Genomic DNA, 27137 nt, shown 5'->3' with positions numbered 1-27137 from the left:
TTATGATCTTTTTTGTCTGGTTTGTTTTATGTGTTAACTATCATTTGACATATGTTTTCTCAACTCAAACAATGCAAGTTCTGTGTACTGAACGCTGTTCCAAGGATTACAATAAAGATCATTTATAACCTTTTTCCCTGTTCACTTTAAGATTATTTGTGTAGTACTGTATGTCTGTTTGGAATTCATTATTTACTTTTTATTATTATTTACTTGTTCTAGGCAAAGAACATATCTAGAAGTCTCATATTTCTGGTCATCTTTGGTTAGTGGTTGCTGATATCATTACCATTCAAACTGTATTGGTCAATTGGACATTGGATCAAGACATCCAACGCAGATATTTTGTATAGATTTGTTACACAATTGCATCATCATGCAAAAAGGTAGTTGCTTTTATGTAATGTGTCATGCCTGGGTGGTATCAACACACCCAGCCAATATTGATAGGACGTTTTTCCCAGTTCATTTAGTTGCCTCTTACTCGCCCGTCAATTCGCTCAATACAATTGAGTTCCATTTCTTTCTATTGATTTATCCAAAAGAAGAAATTTAAACAGAACTCAGCCATCCCAGTTACAGGAGGTTCATAACCCCTCCCTTACTGCCAGCCACCTTTGTGTATGTCATCCATAGTTTCTTTAATAAAAGCCAGGACTACAAGCTTCCTTCTTTATACATTGATAGGCCTACACCTGCACTCTCCTCACTTGTGACAGTGCAACTCCATAGACAGAGGGAAAAGTGACTCTTTTGATTTGAATCTTGTTTGATACTTGGATATTATTTGAACTGCCATGCTACATTGAACAAATATCAGATCAGATCAATTTAAGTACATTTCTACAGAGAAGGTTTAAATAAAGCAACACATTAGTTTTTTTCCATGCTGAAACTGGATGAATTTGTGGTGAAGAGAGCCACCTGCTGGCTCTCTTCACCACATCTTCACTGCTTTTTTCAAAACCTTTCAAAATGAACACTATACCTTGAAAATACCAGCTCAGTGGCCTTGTGGGTAGAGTGTCCGCTCTGAGATTGGGAAGTCAGGGTTCGTTTCCCCGGCCACGTCATACCAAAGACTATAAAAAAGGAACCCAATGCCTTCCTGCTTTGCACGCAGCATCAAGTGTTGGATTGGGGTAAGTCCCTGCGACATACTAGTGTCATGTCCAGGGGGTGTAATTGTACATCAACACGCCTCACACTACGGAAACAGGAGATAAGCTCGGCAAGGATAACTTACTTAATTATTCCTTGAGTAAGTATACAAGTACAGTATAAGGGCAAACAATATGTAATTTACTTGCCTTGATATGAGTTGATGCATCTTTTCCATATTAAGATCATTGTTATCAATTTGTGTACAGATTCATCAACAGTGCCTGTCAGTGTTCAATATTTAAAATGTTTAATACAAGTCACTTTTTGCTGGAAGCATTAATGAGCCAGCCTACAAAGTGCAGTATGAAATATTACTCAGCAAGCAAAAACCTTATTTATACTTGAGAAACTGTTGAGCAACCTTGCCACTCGATAAAAGTAATAGATTTTCAACTGAAAATGTGACACATCCTTGACAAAATTTTCCTGTCATTTTGCATTAAGTGAGTACAAGGTTGGGTTGCACATTCAGGGACAGGGAGAACAAATAAACAAAAGTCTAGGTTTATATTCCCACTAAAACCTTGAGATGCCCCGGCAGTCTGCTGACAGTGCACAGGCTGAAGTTTAACCTTCGTCAACAATCATTGTGTTGGTGCCCGGGTGGCGCAGTGGTAAAGTCTCTGCCCATGCACCACCACGGAGGTTGTGGGTTCGAATGCATTGTGGTGCATCCGGCTTTGTCGGGTGTCTATACGAACATAATTGGCCCGTGTTCGGGGGAGGGAAGCCGGGCATGGAGGGTGATATTGGTCATTGCACGTAATCCTACGGGCTGGGGGCGGCACCTGTCAACGGGGAGTGTTGGGCGGGAGGAGTAGGACGAAGGCTCTACGTCCTCCCGGTGGGGCCTCCTCACTGGTAGGTGAGTCAGTAGAATACGACAGCAGTGACAGCACAGAAATGTGTGTGGGGAGGAACGACTAAAACGACTAAATAGGGTAGAAAAAGGGGGTAAAAAAATACTTGGCTACTCTAAATAAAAATAAAAAACAGTCATTGTGTTATTTCAGACATAGAGTAAAATATAAAACAAAACTATCAAATGGTCCAAGTAATTGTCACAGTGGTGCTTGATGTGTATTCTAAAGGCCTACTCTCCTGCCATAGCCACACAAGCCTTGCTGCATCAAATCTATGATATTTCTTTGAACTTTCCCTCAATCTTCCCTATACAGATACTGTACATTTTGTCAACTTTTTATGAAACCTTTCTTATTTAATAATTTCACTGCGGTTCTTGTCACTGCTAACCATCACTGTTAGCTTGGGTAGGGTGTACACAAGCTCATGCCCCTTCGATACACATGGAGTCACCACAGGCACTTCTTTTTACTTCACATTGAGATGTAATATGCAGTCTCATGCTATCTCCCCCAGATCCCTCCCCACTGAACAGGTTCCCCCGACTAATGACAAGGACACAATCCCCTGCTGGCTTCCCATCTGTGAACAGTGCCAGTTGTGTTTGTTGAAGCGCTGGCAAATGAACCCAGGCCCCAGTGGTGGGTGAGTGTTTTACCTTAACACCAACAGGACTACCAGTTTTACCGCTACCAACCTTACAATTAATTGAATGAATGTTGTTTAATCCACGCAAAAAATCTGGATTTTCCATTTTACCATGTGAATAGTCTCAGCATCTCAATGCTTGCTGAGTTTCTTTCATTGCCAATCATTAATAGAGTTTATAAAGGGTCGTAAATCCTGCTCTATGTTATTAAAACTATTTGTAGTAAAACAGCTGAAAACCCAGTGTAAAAAGGATGAGACGAAATCAAAGACAGACACAGGCCGGTTCTCAAATTAAAAGGTTGACATTTTACTAAGAGAAAGAATCAATCCACGAGGCACCGTACAGCAAAAATATCTCTCTGACTAAACAGTCAATGATCACAACAGTTTATACACAAATGAAGTTGTTATCAGTTCTGACGATGACATCTGGCCATGAGGAGCCTCGTTCGTAGGTTGAGAGACAAGATGGCAAGCTGATGGTGTGACAGTTTATCTTGGACAAACAGCGTCCAAATGTCTCAAACAACACGTTGACCTCAACTCTGACCGGCGTCGCTGGAGGTGTTGTTGCTTTGTCATAGATGGTCAAGTTAACTCCAATGAGCTGTTATTGTATTCCTCCAGAGATAATCAGTGACCTTGGAGGGCCTGCGCTCTGTACATCTCAAAACACAACACAAAACACAGTCTCTAGAGGAAAGGAGAGACCTGATACTAGGATTAGTTTTGTCCAACCTCGAACTTAATAAAATCATAAGATTGGTAGGCAAACTTGAGTTATGCCAAGATGGCACACTAAAATAGGATATGATGGCATATATATCAATATTGTCGACAAAATACATAGTTTGAACTCTAACAATCATGATAGAACATTTCAATTCAAATCGATTCCTGCCTCAACTTTACAGCAGAGCAGCTCAGGCTTACTTTCATCTATAGATCAATCAAAGAAGCAGAACTAGATTATCCATCCATATCACCCTAGATTTTCTTACTGGAAACTCTAGACGTGCAGTTGGCTTGAAGCCAAAGAGTTATACAGTAGCACACATAATCTTGAGATTTTATTTTACTTTATATGTTATATGTCATTAAAATCTTAGTGTTTTGTCAATTATTTGAGGGCCCACTTGCAATATCCTCCTGTACTACTGTTTTCTAATTGTAACCCCAAATCTAAATATCATTAATATCTTTACCATAAAAATTCCCCTACTGCCTTTTCATTGATTTGTTGTGAAACAAGCACATGCATGCACACACAGCCGCTTCAGTTCTTCAAGTTTAGACTTTCTCCCTAATCTCATAACTTATCAACTTTACTTATCATGAAGTGACATAACCTGCTGTAGCGATGATATAATGTGGTCATTGAAGATAGGGACAGTATATTGAAAGGATAACTTTGTTATATCAGTGCTGAAAAGCAAGGCACAATTTCATATATAGTTTAATTTAAAATTGTTTATTTATGTATATTTATTGTTTATTAATGTTTATTTGGAAGGGACAGCGCATATTAATGAATAAAAAAGATAAGCTACAATAAAAAAGGCCTAGTTTTGACCTAAAATGCACCCAAGAATACTAAAAGATAACGTGGTAACGTGTGAGGGAGGGGTAAAACTATTCAACCTGTACAAAGTGTCTCCATCTCCTCTGCACACATGATGAGCGTGTGCACGTGGGCACACGCACACGCACACGCACACGCACGCACACGCACACGCACACACACACACACACACACACACACACACACACACACACACACACACACACACACACACACACACACACACACACACACTCACACACACACACAGATTACAAATTAGGTCTGTGTCACTGTCCCTCACTTGAGAGGAGGAGTCGCATGGTGATGAGCAGAACTTTTTTGTAAAAATCACTCTGTCTGCTCTTCTGCTAGAGGGAAACCCACTCAACATGAGACAAACTGCAGGTACAATATTACAATGTTTTATTCATTTATTATTATTTTTTTTCCTCTTTCTCCTTCTAATCTTGTTTTCTGGTTTTGGTTCTACAAAGTAAAATCTTCCGTGTTAATATAACTCTGAGAGTGTACAAATGGAACCACATTTACCCGTAACGGTCCATGCAGTTCCATTTTGTGGATAAATTAACACATCATTTAACATTAGCTTTACTTTTCTTCACTTAAGCTAGCACTTTTTCCACTTCTGCTGTGAGATATAGGGGTTTGTTTATTAAAAGTAGGTATTGTCCTTCCTTTTAGAATGTTAGGAGTGATTTGAAATGTTAAATTAAATTAAATCCATGTAACCTTTATCTCTTGACCTTCAATTCTTGAATTTGCATTAGCTAAGCTAAAACTGTAGTTTTAACCTTTGGGTTATCATTTCTGAAATTTCAAGCAGTGGTGGAAAAAATCAGTAAAATCAGTAAAAGTATCAATACTTTGTTGCAAGTAAAAGTCCCGAATTCAAAATGTACTTGAGTAAAAGTACAAAAGTATTGGTATCAAAATGTACTTAAAATACCAAAAGTAAAAGTACAAAAATGTTTGAAAATAGAAGATCTACAAGCTCACAACGCGATTATAGTGGTGTAAAAGTACAATATTTTCCTCTGATATGTAGTGGAGTAGAAGTAAAAGTATAGACAATTGGAAATACTCCAGTAAAGTAAAAGTACCTCAAAATTGGACTTAAGTACAGTACTTGAGTAAATGTACTTAGTTACTTTACACCACTGCTTACAAGGGACATGTAATAGCTTTTGCATAAAAAGTATGATATTTTATGCAATGATCACCAATCATGGCTTTACTGTCAGATCAGTCAGAAATGATCAGAGCCAGATGAGTGTGTGCACTGTGCATGTTGTGCCTTAGTTCCCAAGCAGAGTAAACATGCTGTTCATGTGCCTGGAAGGCCAGTTTAAAATGTCCGCCATGGCAGAAGGTTTATGGCAGGGAAAAGGGAAAAACAAACACTGGGCCATTAGCCACAAGAAGCAGTGAACCAGTTCCGGTTTGTGATGAAAATCACAAACTGTGAAATGCTGAAATGTCAGGAGTAGGTTCACATGTTTCAGAATATCAACTATAAGTTCATATCATCATATCAACACTGAACATGGCCATTTTGGCAAAACATTTTCGCTTGGTACAGCAGAGTATATGGTTTTGACATCGAACCTGATGCATTGTTTGGTTGCTCAGAGGCCTCTCTTGATCTGCCGTATTCTGTCCAGCAGACTCTTATGCTTGGCACACTGGTAGCAAAGAGAATTATTTTAACAGAGTGGAAAACCCCCACCGCTCCTTGCTTTACCAGATGGCTTAATGAATTTGTATCTTTGATACACCTGGAGAGGCTTCGTTGCAACAAACTGGACAGTCTGGCAACATTTGAATATATATGGGGTCCTGTCGTGACTCATCTCGACTCTGTGTGACTGCTCTGTTTTTCTTTTCTTTTTTACAAGCTCGATTGTTAATGTGTCCAATTGTATATTGTGGTCTGTTGTACTCTGTCTGCCTATATATTACCTCATTGAGATAGGTTAATTACTCATGCTTACACATTATAGTCTGGTGTTTGTTTGTTTGTCCTGTTGTGTCTTGTCTTATGAAAAAATCAATAAAAATTAATATACAAAAAAACAAAAAAACACTGAACATGGCCAATATTTGTTATTCAACAGTTTCACCTATTTGCAGCACATCAACATGGGTTAAAGATTTCTTTATGGCATAATTCATCCAGCTGATAGCGGAAGGAGTATAGTCTTATAAAAGTATTGTTTTAGGCCATACTGCACTGACAGTATACCATTACCTACCTAGTTGGACATAGTCACTTGGTAATAGCAAATAATTCATTTCATTTAAGTAGCTTGAACTAAACTATTTATGATATAAGATAAGGTTTGCCACACAGATAATATTATTAGTCCCAGAAAACTATTTGATAACCAACTAACAGGTTTCTGGGTTTCTGTGGCTGCAAATTAGTTACCCCGATTGCCCCAATTGTTCTAATCTGGTAAGACCCATCTATCTCTCAGGCATGTTTCAGGCATGTTTCTATTCAATTCTCTGTTGAGCATTTAAAACTGAGTTCTTTTTTTTAAGCTTCATAGAGAGGACAAAGGACGAATGTACTCGTGCACTGGTCGTAACCCAGCTTTATGACGCCTTGACAGATACATGTAATCTGCAGCTACAGAGTTAAATGAACACCCTGGATTTTACTTTGGGTCATGTAAGCCGATAAACACTACTCTCATACTCTAGCTAGCCGATGTCTCAAAGCATTAAAGACAGTTTAGTGGAGAAAACCAAGAATATTGTTGCTGTAGCTGTAAGTTTGAATGAATATTATTCCTATCGCGCTTTGACTGTAATGATATTGTGTATATTTGTTTGTTTGTGAATCTGGAATTTTACCATCACTGGCCAGATCTATTAACATTGGCTCATCTGTCTTTTTAAGGTCTGGTGGAATTAATAGGATTGACAGAGTAAGTATTGCTTTTCATCTCAATATTCACCATCCAGAATAACATTTTTCATTATTTCTTACACTCCCATTCCTGATTTAACTATAATAACTGTGTGAGAGACCATACCTGGAAAAGAATACATGCATTGTTTGGAAATTGACCCAATAAAAAGTGTAACATTATGGGCCATTAGAGTTCCAGAAGATGTTTTAAATATTGTATTTTCCTTGTATATGCCTGCTGACTTTTGTAACTGGTTGATAGTAAGCTTTAAGACTTTGGGCCCGAGATAAGCTCTCATGTGAACAGATAATGACTTGTATTGCACTGGGAATATATGCTGTGTAATAACACGGTACTCAAATGCCATTATATAATAATCTATGAATGTCGAACTAAATGATTCCTTTACGTTTTAAATGTTCTTATCACCTGTTTACCAACTTGATCATCAAATACCTTGTAACTAATAAGTTGTCATATGTTTTTTATTTGAAGGAAATTTACATTCAATCCAAAGGAAGGAATAGACAACCCCATTATGGTCATCACAGACGATGCAGGTAATGTACTGTATGCACACATTAACCAGTTTCCAAAGCTTTTGGTTCTTCTGAGTTAGGAAACAGTGCTCAGAGATTCTACTATGATATCACTCACCTGTCATCTTCCTCTTCATCAGATTGGACTCCCACCCCGCGTCTGTGTGTTCTAAAACGAGAGGAAGGGGAATCCCATGGATTCCACCTACGTGTGGAAAGGGACTGCCAAGGTCATGTGATCAGAAAGGTGACATCATGGGGCGTGGCAGAGCGCAGTGGTCTTCGGGATGGAGATAGGCTTCTGGAGGTCAACGACTGTTTTATTGATGATGTTCCTCACCCTGAGGTGAGACTGCTTTGTAACATTGGCAACTAACATATGGCGCCAAAGCAGACTTACATATTAACCCATTAAAACCGGGAAAGTATCTGTATCATCTTAGATTTTAGCATTGGCTATTCAAAAATAGCAGATCTACAAGCTCATAGCGTGTCACTTCGTGCCTCTGCTATCGTAGATCTGCAACAAAAAAAAATAATCATGAACATTTGTTAAAATCTTTACTTCTGGGGGTCCCTGGAACAAAATATTTTGAGATGGGGGTCAAATACATATCATTTTGGCCGTCCACCTTAACATTTGAGAACCACTGATCTAGCAACATACGTTTTTCAAGAAAACTGTTGACTGAGTGCACAAAGCCTCATCAACTGGAATGGGCTAAGCTAAATGCATTTTGACTGGGTCTGTCACTCTGTTTGTGCACAGGTGGCCAGGAAGATAAAGCTAAGCGGACAACATCTAGGTCTGTTAGTGTTGGACGGGGATGACTATGATGCGGCTGTATCCCGAGGTCTGGACCTCAGAGCATTGGCCAGAACACACAGGGGGGAAGGTCGCAAAGCACCCAGGCTCTGTCACATCATCAGAGACCCACATGCAGGCTTGGGCATCAACTTCACACCAGTAGAAGGTAACGAATGTGATGGTCATTCATTGTCATGGTAGTACCATCATGATGTCCATCATGGTACATGAAAAACATTGTAGGTGTTTATTGAATAGAATGCCTTGAAGTTAGAAAGAAACATTCATACAATTCAACATTATTTACTGCTCTACATGCTATTTACTGTATGACTTTTAGGAGAGAGGGGTCGATTTTCTGTTGGCCTGGTGACTGGAGGCCCAGCAGAGAAGGTGGGGGTGTGTAAAGGAGATCGTCTGGTGTGGATGGACGGAGCAACAGTGTCTGACCTCACTCACTCGGCACTAAGCAGGATGGTAGGAATGTCCTCTTTCACATTGGACTTGTTACAAAGCTGGCCGTACACTCTTATTTCCGCTCACAGGAATCTGTGGAAACATTTCAATGGATTAATAAAGAAAGTTTACTCGGTAACAGGTGAAGAAATGTGGCAATCATATCACCATCTTGGTGATTGACAGTGAGAGTGAGAGTAACTACATCCGGCTCAAGATGCCTATTCTGCCTGCCATGGCGGTCCCACACAACCTGCCTCACAGAGCCAGAAAGACCCATCTTGGCCTTGGGCCTGAAGGCTACGGATTCCTCCTGAGGTTGGAGAAGATATCGTCGGGCCGCGTCGGTGAGGAAAACAAAAATACACAGTGCAGACAGTGCAGACAGTGACATTCTTGTAGATAGAGCCTCCTCGGTGTGGACAAAAATAAAAATACAATAAGAAGATAAGAATTGATTCGATTTCGAGTGTACAAATGTAACCAGATGGACTCCCATGCATTTGTATAATCTCAGAGTTAAATTAACACTCAGGATGTTTCAGTGTAGCAAAGGAAAAACATTGCAAATAGCATATTGTAATAGATAAATAAATAAAATCTGCCCACCTTTTTGTGTGTGTGTGTATAGGTCATGTTATACGTGAGGTGGAGAGTGGCAGTCCAGCAGCGAGGGCAGATATGCAGGAAGGTGACCTGCTGCTGGAGGTCAATGAAAAGTTTATTGTGTCGCTGACACATGAGGAGGTTGTGGACCAAGTGAGACACAGTGGACAACAGGTCACTCTTACCACCATCACACCCCAAGGGCTGGAGTTCTATTCACAGGTACAGTGTGATCATTTACCACCTACTGTAGGACAAAGGCTTACAGTAAGAGGACTGACATAATAAATGTTTCCTTTTGACTTTCTGTTTTCCCCCTATAGTTGGGTCTATCCCCTCTTCTCTTTTGTGAGGATAATGCTGTTGAAAGAGAACGGGAATGCAGTGCGCCAACATCTCTTGTAGTAGAGCATACGCAGAAAGAAGAACCAGCTGACATCCCCAGGCGGCGAAGCTGTTTCCTTCAGAAAGGCCCCCTGGGCTTTGGCTTTAACTTGAGCTGTATCCAACATACCCCTGGTACCTTTATCAGCCAGGTAAGACAGACTACTGTATTATGTCTTTGTCATTGTACAATATTTCTTTGACATGTTAGCAAAGAGTAGCAGTGAATCAGTGCTCACTAACTGGCAACAGTTAGGTAAGAGAGAGAGAAAGAGAGAGAGAGAGAGAGAGAGAGAGAGAGAGAGAGAGAGAGAGAGAGAGAGAGAGAGAGAGAGAGAGAGAGAGAGAGAGAGAGAGAGGAGAGAGAGAGAGAGAACAGCATGTGGTTTTAACAGTGATGTACTGTCCTCTGATCTTGCAGGTGGCTCTGGGGGGCTCAGGGCAGAGAGGGGGACTACTAGAGGGGGATGTGCTGATAGAGGTCAATGGACATAATGTGGATGGGAAAGATCTGGAAGATGTGATTATGCTGGTGAATGAAGGTGGGAATTTCCTCTCCTTGTTGGTTATGGATAGAGATGGCTACACCGAGTTCAAAGAGAGTCAGATGCCCTCTACAACAGAGTTTCTTGAAGCTGAGGTAAAGAAATGACGTGGCTCGATTCAAAATAAGTTATGTAATTGATTCAAGTTTACACCTTTGATTTTCTTTGATCCATCTTCTTTTTTTTACTCCACAGGAAGATGACAATGTTGAGATATCAGCCCTGTAAATGGAAATCAACCAAGCACTCATGATGGAACATCCAATACCCTATTGAGGAGACTTTGTATTGTATGTCTATACTGTATGTCTTGATGAATTGAATATACAGTCCCACAATGGAAACAAGCCCTCAGGGATTGTTGTGTTATCCTTTTAGCATTATTGTATAACTGTGTTACCTCTGTACCTTTTGCAAACTGTTAATAAAGTATTCAATCAATCAATCAAACTTCTCCTTAAGCTGTACAAGGACAATCTTATATCAAGACTGGTAGAGAGCTATTATTACTGTAGCAATTTATCTGCTGGGCTTTGGGGACCTCTGATGGATAATCCTAGCAGCTTGTGTGTATAAACAGCTTCAACAGAACAGTGCATTTACAGTGTTAGTTATTAGCCTTATCCAATGAGCTTCATCAGGTCAGTAGGCTAATACTGACCTGATGAAGATCCTATGAGGATTGAAACGTCTCAATAAAGTGATCCTTTAGTTGAAAGATGGTGTGCCGGCTCTATTTCTTTTAATATTAGTTTCTTTGGCCTAGCACCAGCTGTGGATGTGTGTGTATTTAGCAGTGGTGTAAAGTAACTACGTACATTTACTCAAGTACTATACTTAAGTACAATTTTGAGGTACTTTTACTTTACTGGAGTGTTTCCAACTTTCTGTACTTTTACATCTACTCCACTACATCTCAGAGGCAAATATTGTACTTTTACTCCACTACAATTATTTGAAAACTTGAGTTACTAGTTACTTTATAGATTTCGATTATTATTACAAAACATACATTAAGCACTTCAGCCCTGTATACATTTCGGCCATTTGACACGACATCAGCCTAATCAGCTTGCAGAAGACATTCATCATGTAAATTATATTTAAAGATAAAGTATGTTGCCTGCATTGTCATTGGATTCTTTCTGCCTGATAATAAAAAATGAAATGCAACACACTGTCCTTTATTCTTATATTGAAAATGTTGTTCTATTAATTAGAGGCAGAGGAAATTACAATAAAGACATTGTTCAGTTTTGGTAGAACTGGAACATATTTTCATCTGAGGTGCATATAAAATGTGGGCCACGTTTCTTATAAGCTCTATTAAAAATAAATGTGACCATGGGTACATTCAGTATTACTTCATAATAGCACAAGTGTTCTTGTCATATTGAATTGTTGTATTCTTCTTACTATGCAGTCTATTTCAAAACACAATGCACTCTCATTTAAATTGGCTGCTTTATTTCCTTACCCCATTTCAGATTTAAACCTCCATAGAAAGGCTAGCACATTGCTAGGACTGGGACATGACATTGCCTGACAATGTCATGTCCTGTAGTGATTGCCAAATTTCAATCACTACACATAGGCCTACTTTAAGTAAGTACACTGACATTAAAATTCATAATACACATAAACATCACTGGGGGTGCAGCAAGAAGCTATCCATCGAAGGAAAAATGGTGTAAAACATTGTTTTACAATGATTTCCATGTCTGGCTAACATTCAATAGCTGGGCATTGGTATTAACTACTACTAGAGTGACATCTCCAGAATTTCCATTGGCTGCTGCTGCCTCCTCGTGCAAAAAGAGCCATAGTAGAGACCATAGTGGGCAGTGTTGCCATGTCGGTTTATTATAAGCTACTTTGGGCTTCTTTTTCTGTAAAGTTGCTTGTAAAAATTGGTAGTTGTGGGCTAGTTTCCAAAGTGTACTTGCTTATTTAGGCTTTGCTTCCAATTTGTTTTATTATTATTTAAACCAGTGGTTCTCAAATATTTTCATGAAAAGGTTTTGTGCCAGGGTCCAGCATTTGTGTTATTATAATGTTTCAAAAAAAATATTAGATCTACGAGCTTGTAGATCGGCTGTTTTCAAATAGCCGATGCATATAGGTTTAAAAATGCTCATGTCACATAAGCACTTACTAATAGCATTATACTTACTAAAAAAGTTGCTTCTGGGCTGAAAGGATGAAATTACCTACCTGGGCTCCATCTTGGAGGCAAACCTCTCTGGTAACAAAAACGCCGAAAAAAAGTGACCAAAACGTTATAACTATTTGTTGAATAAATAAGTATAAAGTTGTTTACAGTTGTTGGAACTGTTTCTCGTATTGCTGTTAGCAGCTAGCAAGCAACATGCTACATCGCTGCATTAACGACCCTAAATGACATCAGATAAACGTGTAGCCTAGCTATGTAGCTAGCGGACACTGTCATCATATTAACCAGTGGTGGAAAAAGTACTCACATTACTTAAGTAATAGCATCGACACTGCAATGTAGAAATACTGTTACAAGTAAAGTCCAGAATTAAAAATGTACTTAAACAAAAGTACACAAGTGTCTCCTCTGCTTCACAATAATCTCATGTCTTTCTAAATAAACTACATCAATCAATCAATCAATTCTTATTATGGGCTTGTTTTCCTAGACCTGGTTGCTTATTTCTCTCACACAATCTGGCAACGCTGTACTGTGGGATTACAGGCAGGTGCGTGGCCAGCTATATTAAACTCGTGGGTCCTTCAGCTGGAGGTGACATTCAGTTGACAGATCCAGGTAACAGGAGGAGACACACTTTCTCTTCAACATGGCTCAAGCGGTGCAAAAGATGGTGGCTAAAGTACCCACACTGATCGGCGGTAAGTCGCTAAAGTTTTGTTTTAATGTTATGTCTGCAGCATAGCCTAAACGAATACAGGAAGCTGGCAGTTGCTTGCTAAGCTAATGCTAGCTAGTACTGTGACTACATTTTTAATCGATGTCCATCTTTGACTCAGACACAAGGATAACAGTCATGGAAGAACTTCAACCAGGTGTTTGCACTTTCTCCCTGTTTGGCCCGTACATCTACATACACTTTCAGATTCCAAATATAACTTGCTTAATCCATGGCCACGGATTTTTCAACTCTATTCGGGCCCTCGGAAGTACCCGTATCTTCCGTATTGTTAAATAAAAAGCATTTTAATCCGTCCAGTGGCCATTTTCTCCGTATTTTCGCCAGTATGCTTTCCACTACGCGACGCTATCGGTTGGAAGGTGTATTGCACTCTGATACTTCATAACTCCATGAGAAAATGGCCACCGATTGGATTAAAATGCTTTGTATATAACAATACGGAAGATACGGGTACTTCTGAGGGCCCGAACATACTTGTGACATCCGCGGCCATGGGGTAAGCACTTTATATTTGAAATCTGAACGTGTTATGTAGATGTACGCGCCAGAAAGGGAGCGTGCAAACACCAGGTTGGAAGTTCATCCATAACGGTCGTGACAGACGACCGTCGTATATCCATGGCTAGGATAAGGATAACCTTATAACTCTATGGGAATAACACTGCTATCTTACAGTTAGCAGTATGGTGGTGTTTACATTTGCCAGCGAAATGAAAACGTGCGTTATAACTATTTGTTGAATAAATAAGTATAAAGTTGTTTACAGTTGTTGGAACTGTTTCTCGTATTGCTGTTAGCAGCTAGCAAGCAACATGCTACATCGCTGCATTAACGACCCTAAATGACATCAGATAAACGTGTAGCCTAGCTATGTAGCTAGCGGACACTGTCATCATATTAACCAGTGGTGGAAAAAGTACTCACATTACTTAAGTAATAGCATCGACACTGCAATGTAGAAATACTGTTACAAGTAAAGTCCAGAATTAAAAATGTACTTAAACAAAAGTACACAAGTGTCTCCTCTGCTTCACAATAATCAAAATCTACAAAGTAACTCAAGTTTTCAAATAATTGTAGTGGAGTCCACTACATTTGCCTTTGAGATGTAGTGGAGTAAAAGTACAGAAAATTGGAAACACTCCAGTAAAGTAAAAAATACCTCAATTGTACTTAAGTACTGTAGTACTTGAGTAAATGTACTTAGTGACTTTACACCACTGATATTAACCAATGCTCTGTTGTGTCATCTTTAGCCGCTGTCACCTACTCCAGACCCCGGCTAGCAACCTTCTGGCATTACGCTCGTGTTGAGCTGGTTCCTCCTTCTCCTGCTGAGATCCCCAAAGCCATTGAGAGTGCAAAGGGTCTCGTCAAGAGCTTCCAGACAGGGGGTCTTGGACAGACGACGGTGAAGGTGAGCCGGAGATATTGGCCACATTATCTGTTGCCGAGTTGTACAGATTTTTTTGGTTTGAACAATATGAAGCTCTTGCTTACTACTTCCTGTTGGCTTTAGTGGTGATTTGTTGCGCTATTAAGTGAAAGAGCTATGCAGTTTGCCTCAAGATTCAGGGCGGAGGAACAAAGTTCAAGATAACTGGGACCGGTAACGGGAAGAGTGGGTTCCTCGATGTATAATTTGCTATTTTCCCCAAACTGTTAAAAAATGTAATATATGGAAAATGGTCTTAAGTAATGTAAAGTATACGTGATTTGAACATTCTTGCACATTCGACAATCAAGGTTTAATATTTCTATTATTGCTACAAAACCTGTACATCCAATCATTTTGGGCATAAATAAGAAGCTGAAGGATACATTTAAGTCTGATAATGATGTATCAAGCATGTTCAAATCATGTATACTTGTACTGTACTTAAGAATATTTTCCTAATTTTTTATGGTTTTACATTTTGGACATTATAGCCAATTTTACATCGAGGTGCACACTCTTCCTTAGTGCCCACTCTTGTATCCCCGGGACCAGGATGTGGGAAGTCTTTGAGGTAGAATTATGAGGTTGTCACAAGAATCATTCTGACATTCCTGTCTGCGTTATACAGTAACTGGTAGGGATGGGGATATATCATGTAAAATGTTTCACCCTGTACACAAAAATAAGTCATACAAAAATTATGCATTTAGTTCTTTATGCTTTTCTTTAATGTTACAGGAAAATATAACCACTGGAAATGACATTTATGGAAGCTTTTAAATGATGTCCACGTTAACTATTGCTAGAGTCTTCTCTCTCTCTCTCTCTCTTTCCGCATACAAGCACATGTGCTGTGTGTGCTTCCAGTAACTTAGCAAACAGAATTAAAATCATGGAAATAGCAAACAGAATTAAAATCATGGAAATAGTCTTAACAAAAAGCATGACAACTCAGTAAAATGTACGCTCTGCTTTGACGTTAACGTTTCAAAGGTGGTGTACCACTACCAACACCAGATTAATGAATAGCCATCTCCACTAAACCACATGAACCCTAGCTAGTGTCCCAATTCTGGATATTTCACAGTATGAACATTTAGCAAAAAATTGGGCAAACCAATCTACACACTCGCAACACGTCACAACGCTTTGTGAGCTTGTAGATGGGCTATTTTCTGCAAAAACCTTTGGCGTAGAGGGAATAAAGGAGGGAACCACCAAGTATAGACCCCTGGGGGACCCCGGTCAATTAAGTATTTAGAGTTAAGTGGTTAAAACCGAAACATTGATTTGAAGGGTCAAGATGACTCGGTGGCTGACTTTAGCTCACAATCCTTGTATCAGTTCCTTCATCAAGTGCACTCAACGCTGAGAAACTAGGAAGATTTGCCAGCTGTTTTGCAGAAATGATTGTTAAAAGACGCATGTGGTTGCGTCTTGCTTTAGGTCTCTGATGTTGTATGGTGTGGTATGTGTGTATATATATAGCTCTTTGAGTGTCTGAAGAGAAGTAATATTAACGCTATCCGTATGTACGTTATTCTCGCGATGGGCAGTGCAATGTTTTTTTGTAAATTATAACTCCCACGTGTGGTCATGCTGAGCTGTGCCATCATGCAAGTCAATCAAGTGATCACAAACCACACTGTCAAATTGCGGTGTAGTGGGACTGTTTATTTTGTTGGCATGGCAGCGTTTTAGAAATAACTTATGCATACGTTTTACTCGTCATGTATTTACGTTGTGGTCTTTCAGATCGGCCATTTTCTCAGTATGCAAAGTACATGCAAATAAGGCATCGGAATTAAAGCTTCAGCTGTTATTTAAACATTGGTCGATCTTTCTTCTTTCTCTCACAGGATGGATTAAGGAATGGACTGGTGGCCACTGAAGTGTTGATGTGGTTCTATATTGGAGAGTGCATTGGCAAAGGAGGTCTTATTGGCTACAATGTCTGAGTTTTGGACTGTTGTAATACTTTCTGCTGTTCTGAGCATTGTATGCTCAACTTCACACGTGTACTATCATGGGAACCAATAAACATCTATTGTTAAAGAACTACACTGTCTTCTTAGTGCTTACTTGACCTGTTTGGTTATACTTTGGTTGATTTGAGCCATTTTACAAAATTATGATCATGTTCAATCTGCAGCCTGAATCTTTTGGATTAAAATGAACACTTATGCATAGTTGGGCATGCAGTTCAAGAAAAGGTGTTCAAGTTAAAGTAAATGTTCACTCAAATATTCTGTATGTTGAATTAAAATCTGTTGGAAGAAAAAAAAAACGTTAATTACAAAATGATTCAAGCTGTCTCTGAGGAGTTAAAAAGGCAATGTTCTGTCATCTATGATTGAAATGTTCTTAAAGCTACAATCCATGCGTTGTATGTCCAATGGTCTCACTCTTCCCTGCAGAGCGGTAATTGTAACCATGTTCGAAATACAATAAAGATGGTCTCTTAGGTCTATTGTGCAATCTGGTGCACTGCTGTCAGTTTCAAATAACTGTTGACATTGTCAACCAGATGGTGTCCTACCTTGACCAGGGTCTACATTTCTCAATGGAAGAGTAGGGAGACCAACTCCAACCACTGCAATTGTGCTAGTTAAATGTAGTGTTTTAGCATACACTACCATACAGTTAAAAATAACATAGTCAAACTAATGTATGTTTGTATAGCAGTGGTGCTTATTTGATGGTTCTCATGTTCAGGCTCCCCTACTTAATGTGTTTGGCCGTGGACTCATCTGAAAAGATTTTGTGCCTGGGACCCCCATACCAGATTTCGATAGTTAACATGATTAGAAAATACTCAATGATTCAAATTAACGATTATGCTTTATTTACTAATTTGCTGGGGACCCCCTGGAAACTCTTCCAGGACCCCTGGGGGTCCCTAGACCCCACTTTGAGAACCACTGCCAATGCATAGTTCTAAATTCTAGTAGGGATGTTATTTACATAATCACATAACCTTGTAGAGAAATTCTCCAAGAAAATGAGCAAGTACCCCTTCATGCGTTTAAAACGTAAATATTAGCAAAACCCTGATCTCATCCTTTGGCTTGCCCCTGTGTCCTCTGTAAAGTGCATTGTAATCATACATTGTTCTCACCTTGCCACTGTATAGGAGAATCCATGGGGGATTTTAGTCATACTCTGAACAATGAGGACAACCATGGCTGCTTTGAATTTATTGTGTGTATATAAAAAGTTCCTTCTGAATAGTGTGGGACAGCTCCTGTCTATGTAAAATATTGAACTGTAAATATAATTTGATTAGCACTTATTCAATTCAGAACCTTGTCATGGATTCACACCCAGTCCACCACATATTACAGACCTATGGCTATGAGTCTAAAACTAAACAGGAAATTATATTTCCGTTATCAGTTTTGTAACCCCATACAATGTTTAACTAATTTAATTATTGTAATAACTTATATTGGGTTAGGGTGCTTAGTGGTCATCAAAATGATTTCATCCCAGTTATAAACATTTTCACAGTGATGACTCAATCAACCAAAAGATGGCGCCATGTTCAAATGCTATGCACAGTTTATTATCATTCATTATTTGCTCTGACAGCAAAAGAGGAACAAAGTAAATTATAATGCACACAAATCACAGCTTTTTTTATACTCTTTATTGAGATGTGAGTGATTAATTAGTAAAAAAAACAAGCTGATATACTTTCTGTGTAATAATTACATTATGGTTGTCATTCATATCAATAAACTAACTAGTCTTTAAATAAATGTTACATTATGTGAAGAAAAAGAAAGGTTAACACTTGTCAATAAATTGCTCAATATCGGTGTGATTATGCTGGAATCATTTTTCAATAAAGTTAGTTATTGTAATTTGAGAACATGATGCACAACTTATTTTAATCAATGCATGGGTTATATCCCTAAATATACACACATTAAAGTTGACCTGCAGAAATTTGTACATTTATAGAAATCCAGCATGGACTAAGGTAAAAAAAGAACACCAAAAATGTTTTAGAAAAGTTCGAAAGGCAGTGTTGTATAGTACCAGCAACAAAACATGAGCAAAATATTCCGTTTTCAGTAATGAAAAAGAGGCATTTAGTCTTCACTTGAGTTGGCAGATATTGACTGAGGTTCCAACTCCAAAACCTGGATAGAGTGGCTCAACAAATGTGGTCTCAAACCTGTGCAGCAAGGTCATGGTGTTACTTATACTATAAAAAGCCAGGATGCCTGCGCCATGATCCAGGTACATTCCTATCCTGGGTGAGTGGGGACCAGTGATGGCCTTGTCCACTCGATTATGCCAGGCAGAGTAGCCAGTGTCGGAGCAGAGGAGACTCCAGGACTTCTCGTTGTAACCCAGCAGACACAGGGAGCCTTTACCCTTGCGGCTGATGCTTTTGTAGGCCACTCCCACGGAGAACTCGCCACTCCACTCGATCTCCCAGTAGAAGCGGCCCCCAGATAGGGCTTCTCGGCACAGTACCTGGGCAAAGCTGTCAAACCTCTCTGAGTTTTCTCCATAAGGCTGCAGGTCCCTGGTCCGAATGACCTTCCTGCTGTGGTCGGAGAGATACAGCTCTTTGTAGGCAGTGTTGGCATCAAATTTCAGCTGGCAGAAGTCTGGAAGAAGAAAATCAAGCAGTTTATTATTATTATGTATGTATGTTGTGACTTTAAAACACGTAGGCAAACGTAATGGCTTCATGCTTACATTTCACAAAATCTGCTCTGGATTTGGGCTCTGGAGGTGGAGCACTGTCCACTGTCTCTTTGACTGGAGATGGAGAGAAAATAGGTTATATTATATGTCAATGGCATACACAGACTTTTCCTTTAATTTTTACAATATAATATTTTTTGTCTGTAAGAAATGTATGTGCTCACCTCTGCTCCTTCTGTCTAGCGTCCGACTTTCTGTAGTGTAAACTGGGACCTCGTTCACTGTAATATGTAAAACATTTATAAGCAACAAGTTTTCAGAGTTTCGCTGACTTTAATGCATCCAGGTTTGCGGAGATGCATTAAAATGTGAAGCAGTAGGCCTATGATGCAGTACCTGACTTGGAGATCTTCATAAGTTCTTCTCTGCCAAACTCCTCCAGACGGTCTTTGATCTCAGCCACAGCTTTCCTGGCTGTCCCAAAGGAGAAGTCGGGGTTCACCGTCACTCGAGGTATAATACCATCATCAGTGGGGGTGCACAGGTAGTTGAAATTCTGGTGATCAAAAGCAAAGTTGTCAGATGAGCTTTAAGGTTTGTAACAAAGGCTTGTTCCATGGGAAATAGAATAGTCACATAACGTATAGTATGTTCAGTTTCCTTAGAAATATAAAACATGGCCACAAAAGTTTAGGAAATGTTAAATATTAGGTTTGGACCTTCAGCAAGTGTCATAGTGAAAGGAATGTAGGTAATGAAGCTACAGTAGCAATATGCGAAATAAAACGTTCAATGTAGCGCCATTGCCAGAAACAGAGAGCAACGCCTAGTTTCATAGTTTTCAAGACACATAGCAACACTGACATTGACTGATGAGCCATTATTGTGAAAGGTGACACCCACACATGAATGTAGATATTAACAATACAATTTGATATACTGAATAATACTTGGGGGCAAAAAATGTGTAATCAGAAAATACACAACAGCAATCTTGTTTTTTGTGTTTCTCTACAGAATTATCCAACCTCATGACTTATCCAACACATGGAAGTTTTTTTAACAACTGAATTATTACACAGGTTTTCAAAATGGGCCCCAGTTTGAAAAGGAGGGGGGCCAGTTGGAAAGTAGAGGAAGATGAAAAAAATAGAGAAAATCAGTCATAAAAAATAAATATTTCATTTCAAACTTGTCGTGTATTGTATTATGAAAAGGACTGACCTGCAGGAAGTGGATGTGGTCCTCAGTGCTGTACAGCTGCTTGAGGCCAGCCTCTTTTTTCTTCAGTTCATCAATCTCCTGCTCCAGGCGCTCGATCAATGACTCTGCCTGGTTGAACGCAGCCTTCTCATTGATGCCAATCAGCTTGGTGACCTCTGACCTCATCCTCTCAATGGAGCGAATCATGTCCTCAAACATCTTCTGGCTCTCCACCATGGCTCTCTGCGCTGAGCTCTGGACGGGACACAGGAGGTCACGTCAGTAACCTTCAGATTACTATGATATGCATCTCATTTCATAAGGTTCAAGCATCACAGTAAAGAATCAATCTGTTTTCTCCTCATCACATTAACGTCAAATTCTCAAAATCTTTCCAAAATAGAAAAATGGCAATATCTACAAGCTCACAACACGCCACAATGCTATGCGTCCTGAGCTTGTAGGTCGGCTGTTTTGTAGGACAAAGTATATCGGGCTTAAGTGGTTAAGCTGACAGTTTGTGTCACATAATTTGTCTTCTTTGTGAAATGACTGTATCCATATTAATTAATGAACGATGATGATGATTGATGACTCCTTACTTTCAGTGAGTCCACGGCAGTCTTCAGTTCGTCCAATTCCTTCATCCTGTCCTGGCATTTCTGTCTAATCTCAGCTTGGGATACTCCTAGGAGTTTCTGTGGATCCAATGAGACGGTGTACATTACATCACACACAACGAAATCTTTTGAAATCTCAATCACTACAGTGTGTTTCTTAACCACTTTCAACCTGGCGTCCCTATTTTGATCATGTCATTATGGGGGAAAATAGACACAGTGAGCTTGTAGATCGGCTATTTTTGGCATTCGACAAAATACATCATAGTGGTGGTTAAGCACTCCACAAGTGACATTTCATCTAAATGACCATTACATCTTGCTGTGTGTTGCATTGACTAAATACTAGGTGTACATTTGTCTTTGTTTTTTTCTTTCAGCAGTGATCATGCACGCCTAATTATATGTGATTTGTGATGCTGTTTCATGCTCATAAGATGAAAGACATTGTACTCAATGGATCATGGATGGGGGAATAACTGGGGGATTGTTAGTGCACGACACGTCCAGTAATACCCAGCCCAGAGAATATTTTTAGGATGCTCATCTTTTATCTCTGGAGGAGAGTGGTGGTGGTGGTGGGGGGGGGGCTCCAATGGAATCCTGACCATGTCAGGAATGTGAAACTACCGCTGCCTGACTTTTAAAAGAGATGTCTCAAGGTGCTCACACACAGTACTGTCATACAGAACAGAGGGCTTCTAATTCAGCTTTTACTCAAGCCCACCAACCCATTCTTCAAGATAAGCTTGAGGAATGTGGAGAATCTGGGGGTGGGAGGTGGATTAGAGGGGGAGGGGAGAGAGAGAGAGAGAGAGAGAGAGAGAGAGAGAGAGAGGGGAGTGAGATGTGGGAGAGCAGGTTGTAAATCTGGGGATGAAACAAACCAGACTCCCCATTTAGTTAAGAAAAAGATATACCCTCGAGAACTTGAGTCATTACTTCATCCCACAACAATATTATGTCTTCTTTCACATCCCGGGATGTCATAACCCATCCCACACATATAAATTCTAAGTGCTGAGAAAGATTCAGATTTATATTAGGTATTGCTATTGCCCTACTTATCTACTTGTCCACACTGATTTACATGTCACGTGATCAAGGAGTTGTTTGAATGTGCGTAGTCATGGTTACAATCTGGCTTTGTGATTGGTTCGCTGGCAGGAGGTGTTGAAGGCCTTGACTTCTTGTCCTGGCATTCCAGTATCGCCACTGACCCACTCCCACAGGTGGGTTTCAGTGTAGGGGGCGGTGTGGGTGAGAGGGGGAATTCTTGTTTCTCTTCTGTGCTGTGCAACATACAGTACAGCTGGCTCACAACTACGCTTTTAAAGGAGTGTGGAAAAACGGACAATAACTGACTCCTCCAGTCGTAAACCAGCCAATTGGAGAGTTGCATTTGTTTTGGCGGTGAATGCCTGCCAGGCTAGCTGATAGCACAGCTGAACTAGGTCAAAGTACAGACACAAGAGATAGTGGGGGGGGGGGGCTGATGGGAATACTAACACGTCCGCTTTAACTCAAATGACTTCACCGATGATCCTGACCTGAGCAAAACAATTTTCCCTTGTGGATAATAAAGACATCTAATCTAATCTAATCTTGTGGGTGTGCAAGGATGTGCAGCTTTTCAAGGTGTGTCTTGGTGAATAACTTTGAATCTACTATGCGACAGCAGAGCACTCCTCTGAGTGAACATTGTTATGTGCCAAGCTGTGTGGTCTCATATATCATAACTGTAATATATCTTTATATAACTGTTATCTCCCTTAAGTACATTGAATACCGTGAAATTACAGTGTACAGAGGCAGTTGATCGAGGTGATTTCTTTGATATTTACACAGGCACCTACAGTATGACAGTGATGTACAGTATTTTGGCTCCACTTTAACAGCTACTGTAGTGACTTAATAGAGGGAGGTTAAACATTCCTTACCTGTTTCTCACTCCTCTCTGCCTCAGCTGAGACGATGTCGTGGCCCCTGTGTTCGCTGACTGTGCAGATAGCACAGATACACATCTGGTCTGTTCGACAGAACAGCTCCAGGGACTTCTGGTGCTGGGGGCAGATCTTCCTGTCCAGGTTCCCTAGCTCATCCACCAGCTTGTGCCTCTTGAAAACGGCAGATTCATAGTGGGGCTTCAGGTGTTTCTCACAGTAGGATGCCAGGCATCCCAGACAGGACTTCACTGCCTTGAGTTTCTTCCCAATGCAGTAGTCACAAGGCACGTCAGATGGCCCAGCATAGCTGTTCCCTGGGGTAGAGTTCACGTTGAGGTTCAGTCCACTTTTCTTGATCTTCTCCGCCACCATGGTCAGCGTGGCGTTGGGCCGTAACACAGGCCTCTGGGTGAATGTGATCTTACACTGGGGGCAAATGTAGATTCCTGTGTAGTCAGCCTCATTCCAGTAGCCACTGATGCAGTCCATACAGAAACTATGGCCACAGGGGATAGCCACAGGGTCCCTCAGAAGGCTCACACATAATGAGCAGTTGAAGTAGTCTGGAGACACCGGATCAGCCATCACTAAACAAAAACAAAACACAAGCAGGCCAGCAATAACAGAGAGAATGCCTGAGGTAGACAGAGATACTACCTAGTGTGCCTTGGAGCCCGCCCTCAAGAGTGTGGTACAGCCTGCCAGAGACAGGACCTACTTGTATTTCTGAATTCCAGAGGTTATTGATTGAAAGCAGACTAGTCCCTCCCCCCTGTGCTGTGAGTATATCGAGCCCAGCCCAGTTCAGATAAGCAGGTTGAGCGAAGGCTACAGGATACTAGAGAGAGAGAGAGAGAGAGAGAGAGAGAGAGAGAGAGAGAGAGAGAGAGAGAGAGAGAGAGAGAGAGAGAGAGAGAGAGAGAGAGAGAGAGAGAGAGAGAGGTTGAGAGAGGGCGAGGGAAAGAGAGGGCGGGCTGTTCAGAAAAGGGGATAGGCTGAGAGGGTGAATGAATGAACAGTAAAATACACAGATATTGTGCCGGACAGTTCTTTTCATCTTGTTATTGTAGTATGAAGATAATCCACACCACAGGCAAATCCAGTCTCAATTTAGTTCATTTTCCTTTAATGAAACCATGTTTGTAATTGTTTAGTTCCATACAGGTTTTTTTTCCTCCTTCCTTTTGTACAGATGATTATAATTTTGTTTCAGCATTTCTGCTTTATTTTGTATGACAGTGACTAGAGATACAAGAAAGGTGGGAGAAAGAGGGGTGACAGAGGGGTGGCAAAGAGCCTTGAGTCGGGACCTGGGATAGCTGCGGGAAGGACTATTATAGCCTTATTTATGTGGTATGCACTCTTACCAGGTGAGCCACTTTAGTGGCCCCTAGTTCCATACAGTTTTTGTCACTAAATAACACAACTGTGCTATAGTTATTTCATTGAATAAACTTCAACCAAGCATAAATGTAGGTGAAGCATGGTTAAGGGCCACAGCCATTCTGATAAACAAACAGGAAACCCATCCATATTAGTGTATTCAGCATCTTCTTTTTTATTTACCAAAATGTGTAATCATATCAGAGTTTCATAGCTCCAGGCGTTTTGCCAAAGAACAATTTAAGCACAACCCTTGAGCTAGTGGTATATTTACACTGTAGCCAGTCCAACCAGTCAGGTCGGTTTTACAGGTGTATTTGTAACAGGTATGAAGATATGAGCTTGAGTGAAACAGAGTGAAAATATTCACTGTGTAGGCCAAGAAAGTCACTCAACATTCCAGCCAGGTGAGCAAGGTCTAGTGAGGTAATAGATGTTTTAAATATTTTTGTACTACAGGTTACATTGCATTTTTAAAACCCAAAACGTCCTTCTTGTTTCTTTGATTTATGACTCAGTCAGAATGGGGACAGAACTTGTAGATGACACATTATTCACTACCCTGGTATTTATGTTGTTAAATCATTCAGAGCTCTTTTTCCACTGTTCTCATTAGCATTTCAATTAGGTCTTGGCCCACACCTTGCATCCTGATAGTGTCATTTTCAGTAAAAATAACAAAAACTAAATAAGATTAATCGACAAAAAAACAAAACGTTTTATTAAAGTGTCAACGCGTAAAATATTTCCCCATGTAAAAATTATCGGAAATTCTAGTTTTGTAGAGGAAGAAAGATGCTAATTTAAGAGTGTGTAAAGTACATTTAGCTCCACCTTCAATACACGTCTTACATCATTTCACACACAGTTTCGCCTCTCTCCATATTTGGTCAGGTTTCTGATAAGCCAGTTTTGCTTTCCTTCCTGTTTTTTTGAGAGATAAAGTCTGCTGGATAAATGGAGCTCTCTGTGCTTACAGATTAACTACCTGTTATTCGGAGAAGAGCAAATTGGCTGCACAGGGACTTTCAACACAATGGCTTTGATTTTGTGTGAGAAGCGGCTGGTTTCCAACCAATGACAGAAAAAGCAACACATAGCCATTTTAATGTATCATTATTAGGGGTTCAAGCCCAAAGGGCTCAAACCCTATTGTTATTGTGCAGATTTTTCTTTTTCCGTTGAGGCTTTGCAAATTCCCAGGAGATATGACACTTCCACCAATGATTGGAAGTTGTGTGCATTAACAACACATTTGACCCCAAATAAAATACCCACTATAATTAAAGGTCAAAATGTTTAATTTTGAAAAGTCTCTATGACTTTCTATCCTCACTCTACAAATTTTCATCAAAACCTACTTCTACTAAGAACTACTTAGTTCATCTGACAACATTTCCCACTATTCAGAAAGTATTTTGACATCCCCTTCTTCTAAGTCTGATTGCTAACACATTTTCTATGGATCATTATTGGACCAAGCTTATCAAATGACATAACTGACATACTGACATAGCTACATCTTGTTGATATCTTATTTATTTTAAGATATTTACCAATTAAGTCAACAAATGCTGGGCCAATCATCATAAAACATGAAGGATATGACTACATACCTGAAATATACCCTGAAGGTTTGAATGAAATTGACCACTAGTGGAGTGGTACAAATGCTAAATATGGACTTGGTTTAACACAAATCAGTGCTGGCATTTTGACACAAATCATACAATACATTTAAAATAGTTTGCCCAATAATTACAAAGCTTTTAGGATATGTTTCATAATACTCTTGAACCATGTGAATACGTTTATTTGAAATTTCCCAATAGGGGCACCACTAGTTAAAACATTCTGTTAGTTGTCTTTAATACAGGTGTTAGAAACTGTCAAATGTCTGGTCACCTTGCAGCTTTCGATTCCTAACAGTCTGTGTTGGTTTGAACACCCGAATCGCTGCTTTGTAGCTATATCTTTATCTTTATTTTACAGGGAAGTTGAATCAATAAAGTATTAAACCCAATTTAATTATTCTTTATTGAGATTGGGATAACGATATCCTTCACTTGCAACATGCTTCTAGTATTAGGCTATCAATGTTCTTTGATCAAGCATAAAATAGAAACGGTCAAGTCAAAGATGAAAGGTCAGCCTTCTGAGTTGTAGTGTGACACGTGTTGAGCAGCTTCAGGGAGAAAGTGAAAGAAATTCAAATGGTCACTTAATTATAGAAGTCAAGGACCCAGCACACTGACTGATAATCACATCAAGCTATCGACACGATTTGTGGTAGAACAATGGCTACCTTTGTTACTGATGCTGATAGATGGACATGGTGAATACGAGGAGTACTGATTATGACAAAAGCCAGATGTGAATGAACAAAGCATGAATGTTGTCAAGACCACCAGATGAGACCAAGACATAACCAAGACTCAGTCTTCACC

The 27137-nt window shown here is 39.8% G+C and overlaps 3 protein-coding genes across 3 annotated transcripts; 2 read left to right on the top strand and 1 right to left on the bottom strand.

Moving 5' to 3' along the window:
• Positions 1 to 1100: 1100 nt before the first annotated feature.
• On the top strand, positions 1101 to 10748 carry nherf4b (NHERF family PDZ scaffold protein 4b; the record flags this gene model as incomplete). Its single annotated transcript, XM_080435987.1, has 11 exons — positions 1101 to 1142; positions 2564 to 2673; positions 7678 to 7742; positions 7862 to 8067; positions 8491 to 8695; positions 8870 to 9006; positions 9128 to 9332; positions 9617 to 9813; positions 9915 to 10127; positions 10397 to 10615; positions 10716 to 10748. The coding sequence occupies 11 exons, from the start codon at positions 1101 to 1103 to the stop codon at positions 10746 to 10748; spliced, it is 1632 nt and encodes a 543-aa protein (XP_080292113.1).
• A 2494-nt stretch (positions 10749 to 13242) lies between these two features.
• atp5l (ATP synthase, H+ transporting, mitochondrial F0 complex, subunit g) lies at positions 13243 to 16931 on the top strand. The gene is made up of 3 exons (XM_080435289.1): positions 13243 to 13394; positions 14692 to 14852; positions 16733 to 16931. The coding sequence occupies exons 1-3, from the start codon at positions 13343 to 13345 to the stop codon at positions 16829 to 16831; spliced, it is 312 nt and encodes a 103-aa protein (XP_080291415.1). The 5' UTR covers positions 13243 to 13342; the 3' UTR covers positions 16832 to 16931.
• Positions 16932 to 18501: 1570 nt separating this feature from the next.
• On the bottom strand, positions 18502 to 24106 carry ftr82 (finTRIM family, member 82). The gene is made up of 7 exons (XM_080434958.1): positions 23302 to 24106; positions 21344 to 21439; positions 20763 to 20996; positions 19935 to 20094; positions 19763 to 19819; positions 19590 to 19652; positions 18502 to 19498 (listed from the first exon to the last, which is right to left on the bottom strand). Exons 1-7 carry the CDS (start codon positions 23890 to 23892, stop codon positions 18978 to 18980), a joined length of 1722 nt encoding a protein of 573 aa, XP_080291084.1. The 5' UTR covers positions 23893 to 24106; the 3' UTR covers positions 18502 to 18977.
• Positions 24107 to 27137: the final 3031 nt, after the last annotated feature.

The sequence above is a fragment of the Gymnoscopelus braueri genome (assembly GCF_963280865.1).
Source record: "Gymnoscopelus braueri genome assembly, chromosome: 8".
NCBI lineage: Eukaryota > Metazoa > Chordata > Actinopteri > Myctophiformes > Myctophidae > Gymnoscopelus > Gymnoscopelus braueri.
The sequence above is the reverse complement of the archived record's forward strand: the minus strand, read 5'-3'. Positions and strand labels throughout refer to the sequence as shown.